This window comes from Canis lupus, chromosome 16 (assembly GCF_048164855.1).
Source record: "Canis lupus baileyi chromosome 16, mCanLup2.hap1, whole genome shotgun sequence".
NCBI lineage: Eukaryota > Metazoa > Chordata > Mammalia > Carnivora > Canidae > Canis > Canis lupus.
Genome location: NC_132853.1, coordinates 6,012,983 through 6,032,362, shown reverse-complemented (window position 1 = coordinate 6,032,362; position 19,380 = coordinate 6,012,983). Strand labels below are relative to the sequence as shown.

At 43.2% G+C, this 19,380-nt stretch overlaps 1 protein-coding gene across 3 annotated transcripts in view; it reads right to left on the bottom strand.

Annotated features, from left to right (window-relative positions):
• The window catches only part of GLE1 (GLE1 RNA export mediator), a 35,645-nt gene extending 16,549 nt beyond the window's left edge, over nt 1–19,096 (bottom strand). The window contains exons 1-6 of one of the 3 annotated variants that reach the window (XR_012008353.1): nt 18,917–19,090; nt 13,044–13,265; nt 9,007–9,117; nt 5,007–5,155; nt 4,439–4,499; nt 3,936–4,190 (exon numbers count right to left, since the gene is read on the bottom strand). Coding sequence is in view for 2 of the 3 variants with exons in the window: in XM_072778175.1 (XP_072634276.1) it covers nt 3,936–4,190; nt 4,439–4,499; nt 5,007–5,155; nt 9,007–9,117; nt 13,044–13,265; nt 18,917–19,015 (897 nt within the window). In the remaining variant the exon portion in view is untranslated. Of the gene's footprint in view, nt 1–3,935; nt 4,191–4,438; nt 4,500–5,006; nt 5,156–9,006; nt 9,118–13,043; nt 13,266–18,916 lie in introns of all 3 variants that reach the window. The other 2 variants (XM_072778175.1, XM_072778176.1) reach the window with 2 other exon arrangements.
• Between the last annotated feature and the right edge of the window lie 284 nt (nt 19,097–19,380).

Here is a 19,380-nt window from a genome sequence, read left to right as displayed (position 1 = left end):
CCTCTCTCTCTGCCCCTCCTGTTCATGCTCTCTAAAATAAATAAATCTTAAAACAAACAAACAAACAAACAAAAGAATCTACCAGGATTATAAAATGAATCAAGGAGCTTTGTATCATTTTGTATATTCTGTCCTATAAATTTGTAGTTTTGCCTGTTAAATCAATGAGTCTTCTTGTTGATTTGTGGATTTTATTATTTTAAAAGATTTTATTTTTAAGTAATCTCTACCCCCACCATGGGGCTCAAACTCACAACCCTGACATCAAGAGTAGCACACTCCACCACTGACTCAGTCAGCTGTTCCCATGAGGCCTCCCATTTTATTTTATTTTTAAAGATTTTATTTATTTATTTACAATAGACATAGAGAGAGAGGCAGAGACACAGGCAGAGGGAGAAGCAGGCTTCATGCAGGGAGCCTGACGCGGGACTCGATCCCAGGACTTTAGGATTGCGCCCTGGGCCAAAGGCAGGCGCTAAACCGCTGAGCCACCCAGGGATCCCCTGAGGCCTCCCATTTTAAACCATCTTGTCCAAGGTAGGAAGGGAACAACAACAAAATTCTTCAGGAAATTCACAATAAATTTCCCCTTTTGTATATTAAAATATATTATAAAGCTATAGCAATTAAAAAGGAATTACTCTGGTAGGAGAATAAAAATTTATATCATGGAAACAGAAAGGAATATTGAGACAGAGTTTGTAGGGACGCCTGGGTGGCTTGCAGTTGAGCATTTGCCTTCAGCTCAGGGTGTGATCCTGGAGTTCTGGGATGGAGTCCCACATCGGGCTCCCTGTATGGAGCCTGCTTCTCCCTCTGCCTGTGTCTCTGCCTCTCTCTTTCTGTGTCTCTCATGAATAAATAAATAAAATCTTAAAAAAAAAAAAAAAAAAAAAAAAAAGAAAGAAAGAAAGAGCTCCTAGAATCTACTGACTCTACTGAGCCTGCCAGGTGCCCCCCTAGTTGACATTTTTATGAATTGTACGTTCTCACCCTCAGTTCATATTTCTATTCAAGTTGTTTTAAAAAACCAGTTAATACATGTTCTAAATATTAAGAACCGTTTTAAAAATTATTTTTAAGGTTTTTTTTTTAAAGATTTTATTTATTTATTCATGAGAGACACAGAGAAAGAGGCAGAGACATAGGCAGAGAGAGAAGCAGACTCCATGCAGGGAGCCAAACGTGGGACTTGATCCCAGATCCCGGGATCATGCCCTGAGCTAAAGGCAGACACTCAACCACTGAGCCACCCAGGCATCCCTAAATATTAAGAACTTCAACCATTTCTCATATTTGAAGCAGAAGTTTATTTTTTTTAAGATTTTTTATTTATTCATTTGAGACAGAGAGAGAGAGAGAGAATGAGCACGGGGGAGAGGGAGAGGGAGAAGCAAAATTCCTGCTGAGCTGGGAGCCCAATATGGGGCTCAATCCCAGGACCCGGAGATCATGACCTGAGCCGAAGGCAGATGCTTAACCATCTGAGCCACCAGGTGCCCCAAAAGTTTATTTTTATAGCTGATCATTCCCTTTGAATTTACTTTATAGTTTTTGTTTACCTTTCCTTTTATAAAATCTCAAACCTACACAGAATTAGAACAGCATAATGAACCTTTATGCAACCATTCTCCAGCTTGAGCAAGAATCAACACATGGCAGTCTTGTTTTATCTCTCCTTCCAGCTGCATGCCCTCCCCCAATGGTTTTACAATAGATCTTAGATATATTACTTCATCTGGAAGATACTTTAGTATGGATCTCTAAAGATAAAACTCTTTGCTAACATAACTAGAATACTAATATCACACCTAAAAAACTGATAATTTAATATGACCAAATATCTAGTCAGTGCTCAAATTTTTTTTAAGATTAATTTGAGAGCAGCCCCGGTGGCTTAGTGGTTTAGTGCTGCCTTCAGCCCGAGGCATGATCCTGGGGACCCAGGGATCCCTGGGTGGAGCCTGCTTTTCCCTCTGCCTGTGTCTCTGCCTCTCTCTCTCTCTGTGTGTCTCTCATGAATAAATTAAATCTTAAAAAAAAAAAAAAAAAAGATTTATTTGAAAGAGAAAGAGAACACATGCACAATCAGCTAGAGGGGCAGAGAGACAAGCAGACTCGCCACTGAGCACATATCCCTGAGATAAAGACCTGAGCTGAAGTCAGACACCTAAGCGACTAAGTCACCCAGGCGCTCTTGTCTAAAACTTTTTTAACGGCTGGAACATTAACATCTATACAAGGCTCAACCTTTTGGTTTATGTCTTGTAATTAAGTCTTTTAATCTCAAGATTCTACATCCTTGGGATCCCTGGGTGGCGCAGCGGTTTGGCGCCTGCCTTTGGCCCAGGGCGCGGTCCTGGAGACCCGGGATCGAATCCCACGTCGGGCTCCCGGTGCATGGAGCCTGCTTCTCCCTCTGCCTGTGTCTCTGCCTCTCTCTCTCTCACTGTGTGCCTATCATAAATAAATAAAAGTTTAAAAAAATATTTAAAAAAAAAAAAAAAAAAAAAAGATTCTATATCCTTTATGTTTTTTTCCTTGCCATTAATTATCAAAGAGTCTGGATCATTTGTTTTATAAAATTTCCTATGTTCTGAAAAACTCCAGAATGCAATTGCTAACCCTAACCCTGTGGTATATTCTATTAGGTTTCTTTATTACCTGTATTTTCTGTGAACTGTGGAAGGACAGTGCCTTCTAACAGAACTTTCTGTAGTGCTAGAAATGTTCCACATTTATGATCTGCAATATAGTAGCCATTAGCCATATGTAGTTGTTGAGGATTTAAAATATGGCTTCTGTGACTGAAGAACTGAATTTTAATTTCAAAAATTTTTAGGGACACCTGGGTGGTTCAGCGGTTGCACATCTGCCTTCAGCACAGGGAGTGATCCTGATCTGGGGATTGAGTTCCACATCAGGCTTCCTGTGAGAAGCCTGCTTCTCCCTCTGCCTGTGTCTGCCTCTTTCTCTGTGTCTCTCATGAATAAATAAATAAAAATCTTTTTAAAAATTAAAATTAAAAAAAATTTTTTTAATTAGGGGTACTTGGTTGGCTCAGTCTGTAGAGCATGACGCTTGATCTCAGGGTCATGAGTTTAAGCCCCATGTTGGGCATGGGGCCTACTGAACTGGTACAAGTTTGGGGTAAGAATCAAGACCTTAAAGGGGACACCTGGATGGTTCAGTTGGCTAAGCATCTGCCTTTGGCTCAAATCATCTCAGGGTCCTGGGATTGAGCCCTGCATCGGGCTCACTGCTCTGCAGGGAGTCTATTTCTCCCTCTCCCTCTGCCCCTGCCCCCTGCTCGTCTGCCTGCTCTCTCTATCAAATGAATGAATAAAATCTTTAAAAATAAAATAAAAAGAACCTTAAATTTTTTTGAGCAAGAATTCTGTTTTTAGGAGTTTTTCTCAAAGAAATACAAGTAAGACATATATAAAATGGTATCACTACAGCATTATGCATGGTAGTGAAAATACAGAAACTTTAATATTCAATAGTAGGTATGTTTTTTTTTCTGATCGATTTTGGTATGATTATATGTGGGAGGTATCCTATTCTGACAAGTTCATCAAATACTTACTAAATATCTACTATGTGTCATGGCAATACTGCTCTAATTAAAAACATCAAAATATTTTTAATGGTTATACTAATTATGTGTTCAAAATATAACATTAACAGAAAAAAAGCAATGTGCATTCCTGTGAGGTTTTAACTTTTACCATAGCATAGCAGGAGTTCAATAAAATATTACTCAATTTCACAGTCAGAATAAACAATTATTTGTTTAACCTAACACTGGAAATTCGATATGTAGGAGTCCAACTTGGGGTGAGGATAACTGCCCCCCACCACTCCTTATCAGGGAAGAAAGATGAAATGCTAACGAATGATTATCTGAGGTCCCTCCAAAGACTCCTTACCTCAGAAGTGGCCCGAATGATTCCCGAGACAAGGCTGCACAGCTGGTTGCCTCGGGTCCGGAAGGCAGACAGGTCAAACTTCAGCGTGTCTCTGTGCTGCTCAGAGGTGTCCAGCTGCTGGTTGAGGTGCAGCACCTCCTCCTGCAGGGCATAGAGGCTCCGCAGGCGGATCTGGCCTTCTTCCTTCCGCAGCCGCTCCTGCTCCACCTGCTTCAGGCGCTGTTGCTCGGCCTCCCGCAGCTTCAGGTTGAGAATCTGCAGGAAGGGCTGTCCAGTTACCTTTCTCTGAGGCACCTCTCGGCCTTCTCTTTCTGTCTCCCCTGAGCCCTACATGGGCTACATATTTTTACAGATGGACCCCGAACAGAAAGAGGGCAGCCCAAGGTGAGTCACACAGAGGTGAGATTTGGGCCAGGTCCTCCATACCCGTCTGCCAAAACCCCACTTTGGGAGGGTTAAAACTAGACATGGAAAGGCCCACATGGATTCTCCCAGGCTCTGACCTTTGCTCTGTGACGATGCTCAGCTTTTAGCTTCTCTTGGTGCCCCAGGGCCTCCCTGGAACTGCACGAAAAATGGCAGGGAAGAGCAGTCAGGCATGCCCCATAAAATTGTCTTACCCTCCCTCTCCTTTTTTTTTTTTTTTTAAACAAGCATTTCTTTTTAGAAAGACTTTTTTTTCTTTTTAAATTTTTATTTATTTATGATAGTCACAGAGAGAGAAAGAGAGAGAGGCAGAGACATAGGCAGAGGGAGAAGCAGGCTTCATGCACCGGAGAAGCAGGCTCCATGCACTGGGAGCCCGATGTGGGATTCGATCCCGGGTCTCCAGGATCGCACCCTGGGCCAAAGGCAGGCGCCAAACCGCTGCGCCACCTAGGGATCCCTACCCTCCCTTTCCTAAAAGCCTCCCTCTCTTTGTGATACATGGGTCGACTTTCCAGGGGTGGTCATTTTTCTAGGTTATAAGCTTCACTGGCTATTTTATTTTGAGATTTAAGGCCTCAGAAGAAGTCCAACCCTTTTTCCTTCAGGTCTAATGCAGCCAAGCACACTGATGATCCCGCTCACCTCTTCTCCATCACTTCCCTTAAGTCCTGGAATTCTTTATGCTGTTTCAGTTCCTTCCGTTCATCGAAGCGCTTCAGTTGTTCAGATGCCATCTCAGAGAGGGCTCGCACCTTCCTCTCCTGCTCCTCTTGCCACTGCCTCAGGCCCTCCTGAAAAGGATCAGCACCTGCTCTCTGGAGCTCCATTAGCACCTTGCTCACTTACCTGTGGAGAATAACCTCCTGGCAGCCTTTAGCTCCAGAGATACCCAAAGGCATGTAACCACCTGCTTACTTCTCAGAAACTATGCTCGAGTTGCACCTCCCCTTTGGGTAGATGTTTAAACTCGGCTGTTTTAGGAAACTCTTCCAATTTGCCCCATTCGGTTCATGTCATTCTAATGTCAGCTGAGAACAGACAGGTATTTACCAACATGGTGTCAAACAGCCCTGTGCTTTTAGGCCTCCATCCTGTGCATTCTAATGAGGGTTTCTGACGAACCAACAGAAATCCTCACTCTAACTCCATAAACGTGCTATGCACATTCCCACGTTACTCTTTTCTATACCTTATCATTTCTGCCTACATCTCCTCCCCACCTCAGCTTAGTCTCCTTCCTATATTCCGAAAGGTATCAGGTTTTCCATTTATTATTCATGAGAGTATTCTCATATAGTTTTTAAGGGCGATGTGACATTTTAACTACCAAAATTTATTTATTTATCATTATTATTATTATTTTTAACTACCAAAATTTAAAGTATACACATCCTTTGACACTAGTTTAATTTTAGGAATTTATCCTGAGGAAATATTTGCATGGGTGTGCAAAGATATATGTATAAGGATGCTCACAGCAGGCCTCTTGATGATGGCAATAAATTTAAAACAATTTCAATTAACTGGAGATTGACTAAACATATTACAGTGAGTCAGACTCAAGAATACCTTTCAACCTTTAAACAGGATGAGATGCTATATATACTGGCATGAAGATATGGCAAAATATATTGTTAAGACATTACATTATTCTATTTTAGAGCTTCCAGTACAAGAAGGCAAAGTGAACACAAGCATATATAACCTCTCCTCCGAGCCTCTGTTTAAATACGACTTGGGAAGGAAAAAAAGACTCAACCACAGAGAGTCCCTGGGATCATCAGCAAGGGAAAAACTTATAATATGCTTCTGGAAGATAGAAAGTTTCTGTAGAGGAATGTGGACTGACAGAGCAGAACTAAGAAAATGTGATGATGCATGCATGCATGCACACACACACACAAGAAGACTAACCCTCTCAGGGAGAAAGCCAACAACCTACTAGAACCTCAAAGAGGCCCGGGACTGGGAAATGTCACATCTGAAATCAGGTGAGGTTCATGGGGCTGAAAACAGAAACATCAGCTGAATGTTTGTGGACAAAATAGTCAATTCTTACTCCCACCCCCAAATCATGAGATCAGAACAGCCAACAGCCAGGGACGTGTGCTGTAATGATTTTTTTTAAAACATCTTTTCATATGCTTCATTGTCTGTATTGGTAAAGTACCTTTATCTTTTGCCCATTTCATATTTGATTTTTCTTTTCACTGTTGTATATTGGGTAACGATTTGAAAAGAGATCTGCACATTCTCTGACACCTTCCCATCTTCTCCACTTCACCTTGAGTAGGACTTTATGACTGTGTTGACCAAGAGAATGTGGGAAAGAGAAATTATGTTACGTGACTTCCAAGAGTAGGTTACAAAAGGCCACACTGGTTGGCCATTATTTCTTAAGATGCTTGCTCTTGGAATCCAACCTCCAAGCTACGAGGAAGCCCCACCATGTAGAGAGGGTAGATGTTCCAGCCAGCAGCTAACTTCAATTGCTACCTAGGTGACCAAGGAAGCCTTTGAAAGAACTCCAGCCCCTTCGCCACAACTGCACAGCCCCCAAGTGAGAACCACCTAGTTGAGCACATCGACCTCCAGAAACATGAAAGACAGTAATGAAATGCTACTAGCAGTTGTAAGCAACAAGTTTGGGGGTGATTTGTTACACAGCTCATATATACTCCCAGGCAAAAAACAGAATTTTTCCCTGCAAGAAAATGAATAAACTGTCCAGAAACAAACCTGGATAAGCTAGCATGGAGTCTGGTATTTCAGAACAATACCCTAGGAATTCTGACACTCAGGCAGTCCAAAAGCATTAATAATCTTGTTCCTGACTATGCACCTTGAAGCTTTGGTCCAACCACTGACAAATAAAGGTCATTAGCTATTTGAGGAAACGCTATACCCTAAGAAAATCAAAGTGAACAAGTGGAAAATAATGAATCTAGAGGAGGCAGATATTTCAAGGAACATGATTAAATCTGAAAACAAACAAAACAAAACTCCAGGATGATATGAGAATAAAATGCGCTGAAAAAGAAACAAGTGGAGAATAAAAAAAAAGCTTGTGAAAACTAGACATATTTTTTTAAATTTTCTTTTTATTTATTTATGATAGTCACACAGAGAGAGAGAGAGAGGCAGAGACACAGGCAGAGGGAGAAGCAGGCTCCATGCACCGGGAGCCCGACGTGGGATTCGATCCCGGGTCTCCAGGATCGCGCCCTGGGCCAAAGGCAGGCGCCAAACCGCCGCGCCACCCAGGGATCCCGAAAACTAGACATATTTTTAAAGTAGATATATACATAGTTTTTCTTTCTTTTTTTTTTTTTAATACATACTTTTTCAAATAACAATGGAGGGGGATGCCAGTAAAAGCTCCATCATTTGAAACACTACTAGCAGGCAGCCCCGGTAGTGCAGTGGTTTAGCAACGCCTGCAGCCCAGGGCGTGATCCTGGAGACACGGGATCAAGTCCCACGTCAGGCTCCCTGCATGGAGCCCGCTTCTCCCTCTGCCTGTGTCTTGCCTCTCTCTCTCTCTCTCTCTCTCTCTCTCTCTGAATGAATAAATAAATAAATAAATCTTAAAAAAAAACAAAACACTGCTAGCCTTTGGTAAATAGGCAAAAATGATGGCAATAAATTTAAAACAGGCCTCCATCCTGTGCACTCTAATGAGGGTTAATTTATATAACAAAATAACATTGGTTTGTTGTTAAATTTATGAATTAGATGTTCTGATTTCTGTTGTATTAATTGTGCTTTCTCAAAAGACCTAGGAATTAAAATCCTTCTAATCTTTTTCAGAAAAGCATGAAAAAAATCATAAAGTCAAATATATCATTAAATCTATTCTTTCTTGGGATCCCTGGGTGGCACAGCAGTTTGGCACCTGCCTTTGGCCCAGGGCACGATCCTGGAGACCCGGGATCAAATCCCACATCAGGCTCCCGGTGCATGGAGCCTGCTTCTCCCTCTGCCTATGTCTCTGCCTCTCTCTCTCTCTGACTATCATAAAAAAAAAAAAAAAAAAAAACAAACTATTCTTTCTTTAAGAGGCTATTAAGAGGGCAGCCCTGGTAGCCCAGCGGTTTAGCGTCGCCTTCGGCCCAGGGTGTGATCCTGGAGACCCGGGGTCGGGTCCTACACCAGGTTCCCTGCATGGAGCCTGTTTCTCCCTCTGCCTGTGTCTCTGCCTGCCTCTCTCTCTCTCTCTCTCGGAGCCTGTTTCTCCCTCTGCCTGTGTCTCTGCCTCTCTCTCTCATGCTCTCATGAATAAATAAGTAAAATCTTAAAAAAAAAAAAAAAGAGGCTATTAAGATCCATCTTCTCAGTATAAGCTTATTTGACAACCCCAGATCATCTTTAAATTCTGGAAAAGTAAATGGAAGCCAGGAAAGCCTAGGTAATTTTATCAAAATCATATGTAAAATAGAAAAGCTAGGATTTGAACCCAGATCTCCCTTCAGAGAGCTCACTTGTGACTGCTACATTACACTATCTCCCCAAATAAATCAGGAGCTACTAGCATGAGGCACACAATGATTTGTGTGAGGTGGACATCCTTAATGCCCGCAAAACTGCATTTAAATATGGCTCCCTCAGTCAAGCCTGCCTTACTACTTCATGGGTCACTTACTGTTCCTCTCATCCTATGTACCAGCTCATACATTCGGATGCAGCCTTCCACCTTGATCCCCCGGGAGGACTGAAGTACCATAGGTTCTGTATACTGGGACTTATGTTTGCCCTATATAGACAAAAAAAAAAAAAAAAAAGGAAAAATTAAGCATTCACAATGGTAAACTTGGTGCTATCCCTTTCAGATGAAAACTACATCCCTACTTACAGACAATAATTATAAGAACAACAATTTAGATTAGAACCAGTGTGCTTTTCATGATGTTGATCTTGTTCTAATTGTTTTCCTTAGTAAAAGAAATAATTAGTAAGTTATATTTATATAACAATATACAAACCAATAAATGGTTTGTTGCTTTGGACAGTTTTTTTGTTTTGCTTTGTGTTTTGGTTTTGTTTTGATTTACCCAGCAAAATTTCCCCCTTTCTTCTGGTAAGTGTCCAGTTGTGCTAAGGTGGTTTGGATGGAGCAATCCCAGTCCAAATCCTCAATTCTTCTACCCTCCTCCATCATGGGTAACATCTGACCAGCCTACCAGTCAAAGTACTCTATCCTCCTGTGCCCCAGCATCTACTTCAAGAATGAGGCTTATGATCCAAGGTAGGCCAGACTCCGTCTCTGAACTTTTCTGATGGAGTTACCTGGAAAGGCTTAATACTTCTAGGGATGCTAATCTAAGATGTGTGTCTAGGGTTACTAATGGCCATCATGCCACAAGGAGTCATGTGAAAAATGAAACCAAAAAGAGATAAACAGAATTGAGAGGAGAGGCAAAGCCCCGTATTTGGGTCACTGGATCAAGTCAGAAATAGTGTAAAGCAGAGACAAAAAGCAGATTGCCTGGATTAAACCAATTATGAATGCACTCACAGACTTCATGGCTATATGAGCTAATTATTCCTTTTTCTCCTCTTGTTTTGCTTAAGCTAGTTTACTATTATTTTTTAAAGACTTTATCTATTTACTTGACAGAGTGAGACAGCATAAGCAAGGGGGGAGCAGCAGAGGGAGAGGGAGAAGCAGGCTCCTTGCTGAACAGGGAACCCAACACAGAGCTCAATCCCAGGACCCTGGGATCAAGACCTGAGCCAAAAGCAGATACTTAACCAACTGAACCACTCAGCACTCCTGCTTAAGCTAGTTTCAACTGGGTTACTTGGGCAGCCCCAGTGGCGTAGCGGTTTAGCGCCGCCTGCAGCCCGGGGTGTGATCCTGGAGACCTGGGATCGAGTCCCGCATCGGGCTTCCTGCATCGAGCCTACTTCTCCCTCTGCCTGTGTCTCTGCCTCTCTCTTTGCTCTCTCTGAATGAATGAATAAATAAATCTTAAATAAACAAACAAACAAACTGGGTTACTAAAGGGAAGCCTGGGTGGCTCAGGGTTGAATGTCTGCCTTTGACAATGGGAGTGATCCCAGGGTCCCAGGATCAAGTCCCACATCGGGCTTCTGGCATGGGGCCTGCTTCTCCCTCTGCCTGTATCTCTGCCGCCCCTCAGCCTCTCTCTGTGTCTCTCATAAATAAATAAAAAATCTTTAACAAAAAACTGGGTTACTAAAACAATAATTAAAAAATAAACTAGGTTTCTGCTAAACACCAAAAAGTCCTAAATGACACAATAATCTATTATATGAATCCATCCAAAACTTTATTTAAACTTCAAGAATGGGTGTGCCTGGGTTAGCTCAGCCAGTTAACTGTTCGACACTTGATTTTAACTCAGATCATGATCTCAGGGTCCTGGGAAGGAGCCAAATGTCAGCTCCACGCTCAATGGGGAGGCTGTTTGAGGAGTCTCTCTCTCTCTCCCTCTGCCTCTCCACCTGCCTCATGCTCTCTCTCTCTCAAATAAATCAATCTTTAAATAATAAAAATAAATAAATAGGGGCTCCTAAGTGGTTCAGTCAGTTAAGAAGTCTGGAGAGGACCTCAGCAGTTTGGCACAGTACCAAATTTCCATATGAAGAAGTTGAGGCCTAAGGAGAGGAAGAGGCCTGCCCACAGGCAGGCCACAATATTGGCAGAATCAGAACCGAGAAACACTTTTTTTTTTTTTTTTAATTTTATTTATTTATGATAGTCACAGAGAGAGAGAGAGAGAGAGAGAGAGAGAGGCAGAGACATAGGCAGAGGGAGAAGCAGGCTCCATGCACCGGGAGCCCGATGTGGGATTCAATCCCGGGTCTCCAGGATCGCGCCCTGGGCCAAAGGCAGGCGCCAAACCGCTGCGCCACCCAGGGATCCCCCCGAGAAGCACTTTTTTAGAAAAAACAAATTTTTCTTATTTTAAAATAATCCAAAAAAATAAATAAATAAAAAATAAAATAAAATAAAATAATCCTAATTCTGGGATGCCTGGGTGGCTCAGTGGTTAAGCATCTGCCTTTGGCTTAGGGTGTGATCCTGGAGTGGTTGGATCAAGTCCCACACTGGGCTCCCTGCATGGAGCCTGCTTCTCCCTCTGCCTGTTGTCTCTGCTTTTCTCTCTCTCTCTCTCTCTGTGTCGGTCATGAATAAATAAATAAAATCTTTAAAAAAATAATAAAATAAAATAACCCTAATTCACAGGAAGTCACAAATACAACATGTACAGGGAAGTTTGTGCACTCTTCACCTAGTCTCCCCAATATTAAAATTCAGGAATACAGTAAAATATTATAAGAACAGAGGCACCTGGGTAGCTCAGTCATTAGGTGTCTGCCTTCAGCTCAGGTCATGATCCCGGGGTCCTGAGATCAAGCCCAGCATCAGGCTCCCTGCTCATCAGGGAGTCTGATTCTCCCTTCTCTCCTCCCGCCCACCTCATGTTTTCTCTCTCTCAAATAAATAAACAAACAAAAATGTTTTAAAAAATATATTAAGTACGGTAAACTGATGTTGCTACAAGCCACAGAACTACTTCAGATTTCACCAGTTGTACGAGAACCCATTTGTGTATGTGAATCGTTCTATGCAAGTTTATTTCATGTGTAGATTTCTGTGACTATCAGCACAATCAAGGTACAGAACTGTCCCATCACCATAAAGCTTCCTAAACCCCACCTATCTTTTTCTTTCTTTTTTTTTTTTTTATGATAGTCACAGAGAGAGAGAGGCAGAGACACAGGCAGAGGGAGAAGCAGGCTCCATGCACCAGGAGCCCGATGTGGAACTCGATCCTGGGTCTCCAGGATCGCGCCCTGGGTCAAAGGCAGGCGCTAAACCGCTGCGCCACCCAGGGATCCTCAACCCCACCTATCTTCATGCCTCTAATCTGTTCTCTTTAACACTCTTATTTTAAGAATGTTAAATAGATGGAATCATACAGTATATTCTTGTATATTTGTAAATACGCAAACTACTTCTGGAAGTATACCCCCATCCCCACCCCAGAAAAAGAGAAAGAAAAGAACAGAACACCACTAGTAACAATTTAACTGTTTTCAAGTGGGAGAAAAAAAGGCAGGCACAAAATAGTCAAAAAGAGGGTAAAAACGCTTTTTTTTTTTAAACAAATTACAGTTTTTGTTTTAAAATTACAGAACCATGATAAGGTACATACATCTTGAGATCAGGTATGAAATTTACTGTAAGCCTCCAGCAGCCAATACAAAAAGGGAAACCTCGTGAGTTAAACTCCTGCAATGTTCATGAGAAAAAAAAAAAACCCAACTGCTCACGAAATTAATAATTATTCTTGCTACTGAGAACAGAGGGGAATCTTTCTCTCACTCTTCGTAAAGAGAACACTGCATGAAAAAAAGAGAGAGAGAGAGAACGCTGCATGATGTAGTGAATGGCGTCCCCACAACAGCTATAAGAAAGAGCCACCACTATCTTCCCCAGGGTAAGGTCACTGTCATCTGACAATGTTAAACACTTCAACTTTTTTTTTAAGATTTTTAAGTAATCACTATGCTCAACATGGGGCTCAAGCTCATGGTCCTGAGAGCAAGAGTTGCATGCTCCACAGCATGAGCCTGCCAGGGGCCCTTTAAACACTTCAACTTTTCAGCCACCACTGACTCCTGTCTTAAGCTGATCACAAACCTTACCTCTGCTCCATCTGGTGTTACTGAGGAGGTTGGTGAGAAGGTGGGGGTTCTGACAGGAGATTTGGGACCAGATGAAGGTTGGCCAAGGGTTAAGGTGGATCTGGAGGATACTGCGGTCTCAGAGGAAAGTGGGTTCTCTTGCGTGTGGCATAAGACATGGTCTACCACCCATCCAGAGTAGGAAGACAGCTTGGGAAGAGACATACATTCTTCCAAAACATCCTAGAGAGAAGAGGGTGAAGTTGAACTTATACATCAATTGATCTAAGCAATCAAAAATAATTTTGTCCTTACAATCCACTACCTGCCTTACTGGTAATCTAAGAAGCCCTGAATAAAATACATACATACATACCAAAGACCCAATCTAATTGTACTAACAATCAGAGATGAAGAAAAAGCGGTTTCTTGATAATGACCCTGACTACTATCCTTTTAGAGCATCAGACTAAATAACTCTAACCACAGAAAAAGGAACAACACACAAAGATGGTCATTAAAGCATATTTGAAAGCAATCTAAAACATCAGAACAGAAAAGGACACAGGAAATTTTGACATAAGCTACAGCATACACAATCAGAGGGACGTTAGTCGATTAAAACTACTGAATGTGAGGGCACCTGGGTGGCTTACTCGGTTAAACATCTGATCCTTGATCTCAGCTCAGATCTTGATCTCAGCCCCATGTTTAAAAAAAAAAAGTGGGGGGATCCCTGGGTGGCTCAGAGGTTTAGCGCCTGCCTTTGGCAGGGGGGGGTGATCCTGGAGTCCCGGGATCAGGTCCCACGTCGGGCTCCCTGCATGGAGCCTGCTTCTCCTTCTGCCTGTGTCTCTGCCTCTCTCTCTCTCTCTCTCTCTATGTCTATCATGAATTAAAAAAAAAATTTTACAAAATAAAAAAAAATTTTTAAAAAGTGGGGATCCCTGGTGGCTCAGTGGTTTGGTGCCTGCCTTCGGCCCAGGGCGTGACCCTGGAGTCCCGGGATCAAGTCCTGCATCGGGCCCCCGGCATGGAGCCTGCTTCTCCCTCTGCCTGTGTCTCTGCCTCTCTCTCTCTGTCTCTCATGGATAAATAAATAAAATCTTTAAAAAAAAAAAAAAAAAAGTACTGAGTGTGAATTCTATGTAATACCATACTTCAGATTCAATTTTTCTCAGTTTTATTGAAAAATAGTTGACATACATCACTGTAAAAGTTTAAAGTGACAGCATGAAAAAAAAAATAAAGTGATAGCATGATGGGTTGATTTACATATATATGTATATATTTTTAAAGATTTTATTTATTTACTCATGAGAGAGACACAGAGAGAGAGGCAGAGACATAGAGGGAGAATCAGGCTCCTCGCAGGGGAGCCCCATGTGGGACTCGATCCCCGGACGGGGAATCACTACCTGAGCGGAAGGCAGACACCCAACCGCCGAGCCACCCAGGTGTCCCACAAATGGGATTTATAATAGAAAGACTACAAAACAAGTTCTAAGCACTCTTTAATATGTGTGTGGACAACTTATTCAACTCTACCAGTTAATTATTACCTCTGTGTAAATGCCATACAGCGATTCAAACCAGAGAAGCTTATAACATTTCATCGCAAAGTACACAGCAATTCTGGCTGAGAACTTTAATAAATACCAGGAAAATATTACCAGGAAATACGGAAAAATGGTACAATACTGATTAAGAGCACTATTAAAAGTTAATAGTGAGGGCAGCCCCGGGGGTGCAGCAGTTTAGTGCCGCCTGCAGCCTAGGGCGTGATCCTGGAGACCCAGTATGGAGTCCCACGGCAGGCTCTCTGCATGGAGCCCGCTTCTCCCTCTGCCTGTGTCTCTGCCTGTCGCTCTCTGTGTGTCTCTATGAATAAATAAATAAATAAACAAACAAACAAACAAATAAATATTAATAGTGATTAAAAGCACTGAATTTGGAACCAGCCTTTCTTTTTTTTTTTTAATTTTTTTTTTTTTAATTTATTTATGATAGTCACAGACAGAGAGAGAGAGGCAGAGACACAGGCAGAGGGAGAAGCAGGCTCCATGCACCGGGAGCCCGACGTGGGATTCGATCCCGGGTCTCCAGGATCACGCCCTGAGCCAAAGGCAGGCGCCAAACCGCTGCGCCACCCAGGGATCCCTGGAACCAGCCTTTCTTAGCTTAAGTTCCATCCTGACGTTCCACTTACCTGTATAACCATGAGCAAGTTTACCTAACTTCATCACTGCCTAAACTTCATCATTTCTTTTATTTTTTTATTTTTTTATTAATTTTTATTTATTTATGATAGTCACACACACACACAGAGAGAGAGAGAGAGAGAGGCAGAGACACAGGCAGAGGGAGAAGCAGGCTCCATGCACCGGGAGCCCGACGCAGGACTCGATCCCGGGTCTCCAGGATCGCGCCCTGGGTCAAAGGCAGGCGCCGAACCGCTGCGCCACCCAGGGATCCCCATTTCTTTTATTTTTTAAAGATTTTATTTATTGGGGCACCTGGGTGGCTCAGGCAGTTGAGCGTCTGCCTTTGGCTCAGGTCATAATCTCAGGGTAGTAGGACCAAGCTCCACATCAGACTCCCTGCTCCACGGGGAGTCTGCTTCTCCCCCTCCCTTTGCCTCTGCCTGCCAGTCCCCATGCTTGTGTGCTCTATCAAATTAATTTATTTATTTACTTTTTTGTCAAATGAATTTTTAAAAATTTTTGGAAAAAAAAAGATTTTATTTATTTATTTATTTATTTATTTATTTATTTAAGAGAGAGAGAGCGAGAGAGAACATAAGCAGAGGGGAGAGGGAGAAGCAGGCTCCCCACTGAGCAGGGACCCCAACGAGGGGCTTACTCCCAGGACTCTGAGACCATGACCTGAAGCCAAAGGCAGACACTTAACGGACTGAGCCACCCAAGTGCCCTGCTTCATCACTTCTAAAAAGGAATAATAAAGGATCCACCTTGAAACAGTTGAGGAGGATTAAACGATAATAGATATAAAGGGCTTAAAAATCCTAGCACATAATAACTACTCAAAAATTGCAAGTTATGGGGCAGCCTGGGTGGCTCAGCTGTTTAGCGCCGTCTTTGGCCCAGGGCATGATCCTGGAGACCCGGAATTGAGTCCCACGTCGAGCTCCTTAAGTGGAGCCTGCTTCTGCCTGTGCCTGTGCCTCTCTCTCTCTCTCTCTCTCTGTCTCTCATGAATAAATAAATAAATAAAATCTTTTTTTTTTAAATTGCAAGTTATTATTTTACCTAGATCAGTGGTTCTACAGCAGGATCAATTTTAGCCCCCGGGGGAAAGCTGGCAATGTCTGGAGACATTTTTCATTGTCACAACTGGGAGGATGCTATTGGCACCTAGTCAGTGGAGGTCAGGGATGCTGCTAAACATCCTCCAATGCAATACAGCAATAGCAGCCCCTCACAAAAAAGAATTCTTCGACTCACCCCAAAATGTCAATAGTGCTGCAGCGAGAGATACTGATCTAGATCGTAGGTACACATTCCATGTGCAATTAACAGATATTCAAACCAAATCTGGACACAGAAACATACAGGTTGTATGCATACTTTATAAATGAGACTCATTTTCAAGACACAATAGAAATAATGTTGAGACAACACCCTTTTTGTCATTCCTTACACCAAAATATACTCCAGGGCTAAAGTTTCAAATGTTAAAAATAAAACTATACATCCAAAAAAAACACCATAAACAGAAAAATTTTCAACTGACAAACCAGAAAAAATATATGTAATACGTATCACAGATAAAAAGCTATTGTTATCCCTAATACATAGAGAACTTGTAAAATTTGGGGGGAAGAAAAACTTCAATAGAAAAATGAACAGGGCAGCCCTGGTGGCGCAGTGGTTTGGTGCCGCCTGCAGCCTGGGGCGTGATCCTGGAGACCCGGGATCAAGTCCCATGTCGGGCTCCCTGCATGAAGCCTGCTTCTCCCTCTCCCTGTGTCTCTCCCTCTCTCTCTCTCTGTGTGTCTATGAATAAATAAATAAAATCTTAAAAAAAAAGAAAAATGAACAAAAGACAAAAACTGTCAATTCACAAATAAAGATAAAATTGGCTCCCGAATACATGAGAAAAACATTCAATCTGAATAAAAAAAAGAAAGGCATTGTAAAACCACCCTGAGATCTCATTCTCAGCTATTAGAGAAGCAAAAATTAAAAGCATTAAAATACATTCTGTTGACAAGGCTGCGGGCAAGAAGGCACCATCAGCATTGATTGGAAGCCAATTTGATGCATTATGTGGGGAGTCATCTATGTTTACCTGTTGACCCAATAATTTCAATTCTCAGTTTATCCTGAAGACATACTTCCCACACAATAAAAACACACACACAAGGTTACAAGGAATGGATTAAAATTCACTGAATAAAGCAGGAACTCAGGAGTACATCATCCTATAAAATATTCGTTAAACATGGGAGAAAAGAAAGCCCTTCCTCACAGCAAACTAGCAGAACTTTGCCAACTAGCAAATGCACAAGGAATGGGAGATATTGGGCAGCCCGGGGGGCTCAGAAGTTTAGCGCCACCTTCAACCCAGGGCGTGAGCCTGGAGACCCCGGATCGAGTCCTGCTTCGGGCTCCCGCATGGAGCCTGCTTCTCCCTCTGCCTGCGTCTCTGCATCTCTCTCTGTGTCTCTCATGAATAAATAAATAAAATCTTTAAAAAAAAAAAAAGGAATGGTAGATATTAAAGAAACATTGGGTGGCTCAGTAGGTTAAGTGCCTGCCTTCTGCTTAGGTCATGATCTCAGGGTGCTGGGATGGAGTCCCACTTGTGTGCTCCTGGCTCAGCCGGGAGCCTGCTTTTCCCTCTCCCTCTGCAGCTGCTACTGCCTGCTGTATCTCAGATAAACAGCAATAAAACCTTTAAAAGAAAGAGAGGCCATTCAGTTACCTCACAGGGGTAGGTGATTCAGGCAGAAATAATGAATGACAATGGTGGAGGTTTGACGAGGAAAAGGATATCGGTGTAATCTTGGATTACCTCCCCACAAGATACTAATCAGTTACATAAAGAAAAATGATGCATTTTTAGCACAGCTATCTGGGAGGTAACAATGTGACCAAGTGATCAAGGTTGCAACATACGTGTGCTTCCTGATATGGCTGAGAACAAAGCATCATTTCTGTGGTATTCCTGCCAAAAATGCATAGCGTGAGTCTACACCAGACAGACCCATGTTGGGATTCATCCCACGGAATACAAGGTATGCATTCCCTAAAACGGTCAGAGATGTAAGAGACGGGGAAATGCTTTAGAGGCGTTCCATATGTCAGTCTAAAGAGACAGGACAACATCCTATCTGTAACTGATTATCAGCAACTCCGGTACAGCAGCTATGCCTTTGCCTTGCCGACAGCCCTGGGATCCAGTGCTTGCCTTTGCATTCCTAGGTACAGTGACCACGCCCCCATTAAACTTCCCAAGTCTGCACAGTGTCCTCTAAAATCTTGGTCCTTTCCACAGGTTAGGTGCCATTAATCGTTCATCGCTAAATCTGGATCTCCCAGCACAAAAGACGTGTGGTAAATAACTGACCCTGAGCGGGTTGTTTTGACAACGTGACGGAGGCGCCAAACTCTGGCTGAAGGGGGCTCCGCAGCCTTTAGGGGGGAGAGGACCTCTGAAATAAGGGGAGCTCCCTGAAAGGGTAGAAAAGGCAGGAGAGGGCAGAAACCCTAGGACAGGAAGACGCACACACGGGAGTCAGGAAACAAATGCTGGTTGTTAAAAAGAATGCACGTGTTCCCAGCGCAGGACATGCCAGGGGCTAGGGAACAGCAGGGTCCCGTGGCCAGGAGCCAGAAGGGCACCGCCCACTCCGGGGGCCCCCCGCTCACCTCCCCCCGCAGCAGCCAATCGCGGTGGTAGCACAGGCGACCTTTGTCGGAACTGCGCAGCGCCTGCAGGGTCTCCCAGCAGCGACCCTCGGACGGCATGCCCCACCCGAGGGAGCTCTTCAGAGTCTCCGCTTATGACAAAACAAGACCTCGAATCAGCCGCCCGGAAACGGGCCCTCGCTTCCGCTTCCGGGGCGCGCGCACACAGCTACGCGGCTCGACCCCGCCCCCAACGGCTGCGTGGCCCCGCCTCCGGCGCCGATCCCGGCTGCCTGCGCGGTTGCGCTTGCGCGCTGGGCGTAGTCCTCGAGGCTAGTTTTCTTGCTTGGAGCTGGGAACCGGATCTTCTGAAGGCTGGAGCGTCCGGATTGCAGAAAACCCAGTATGTTTTGACGAGGTTGTGGAAAAATTGGAACATTGCTAGTGGGTTCCAAAGTGGGGCAGCTCCTGTGGAAGACAGTCTG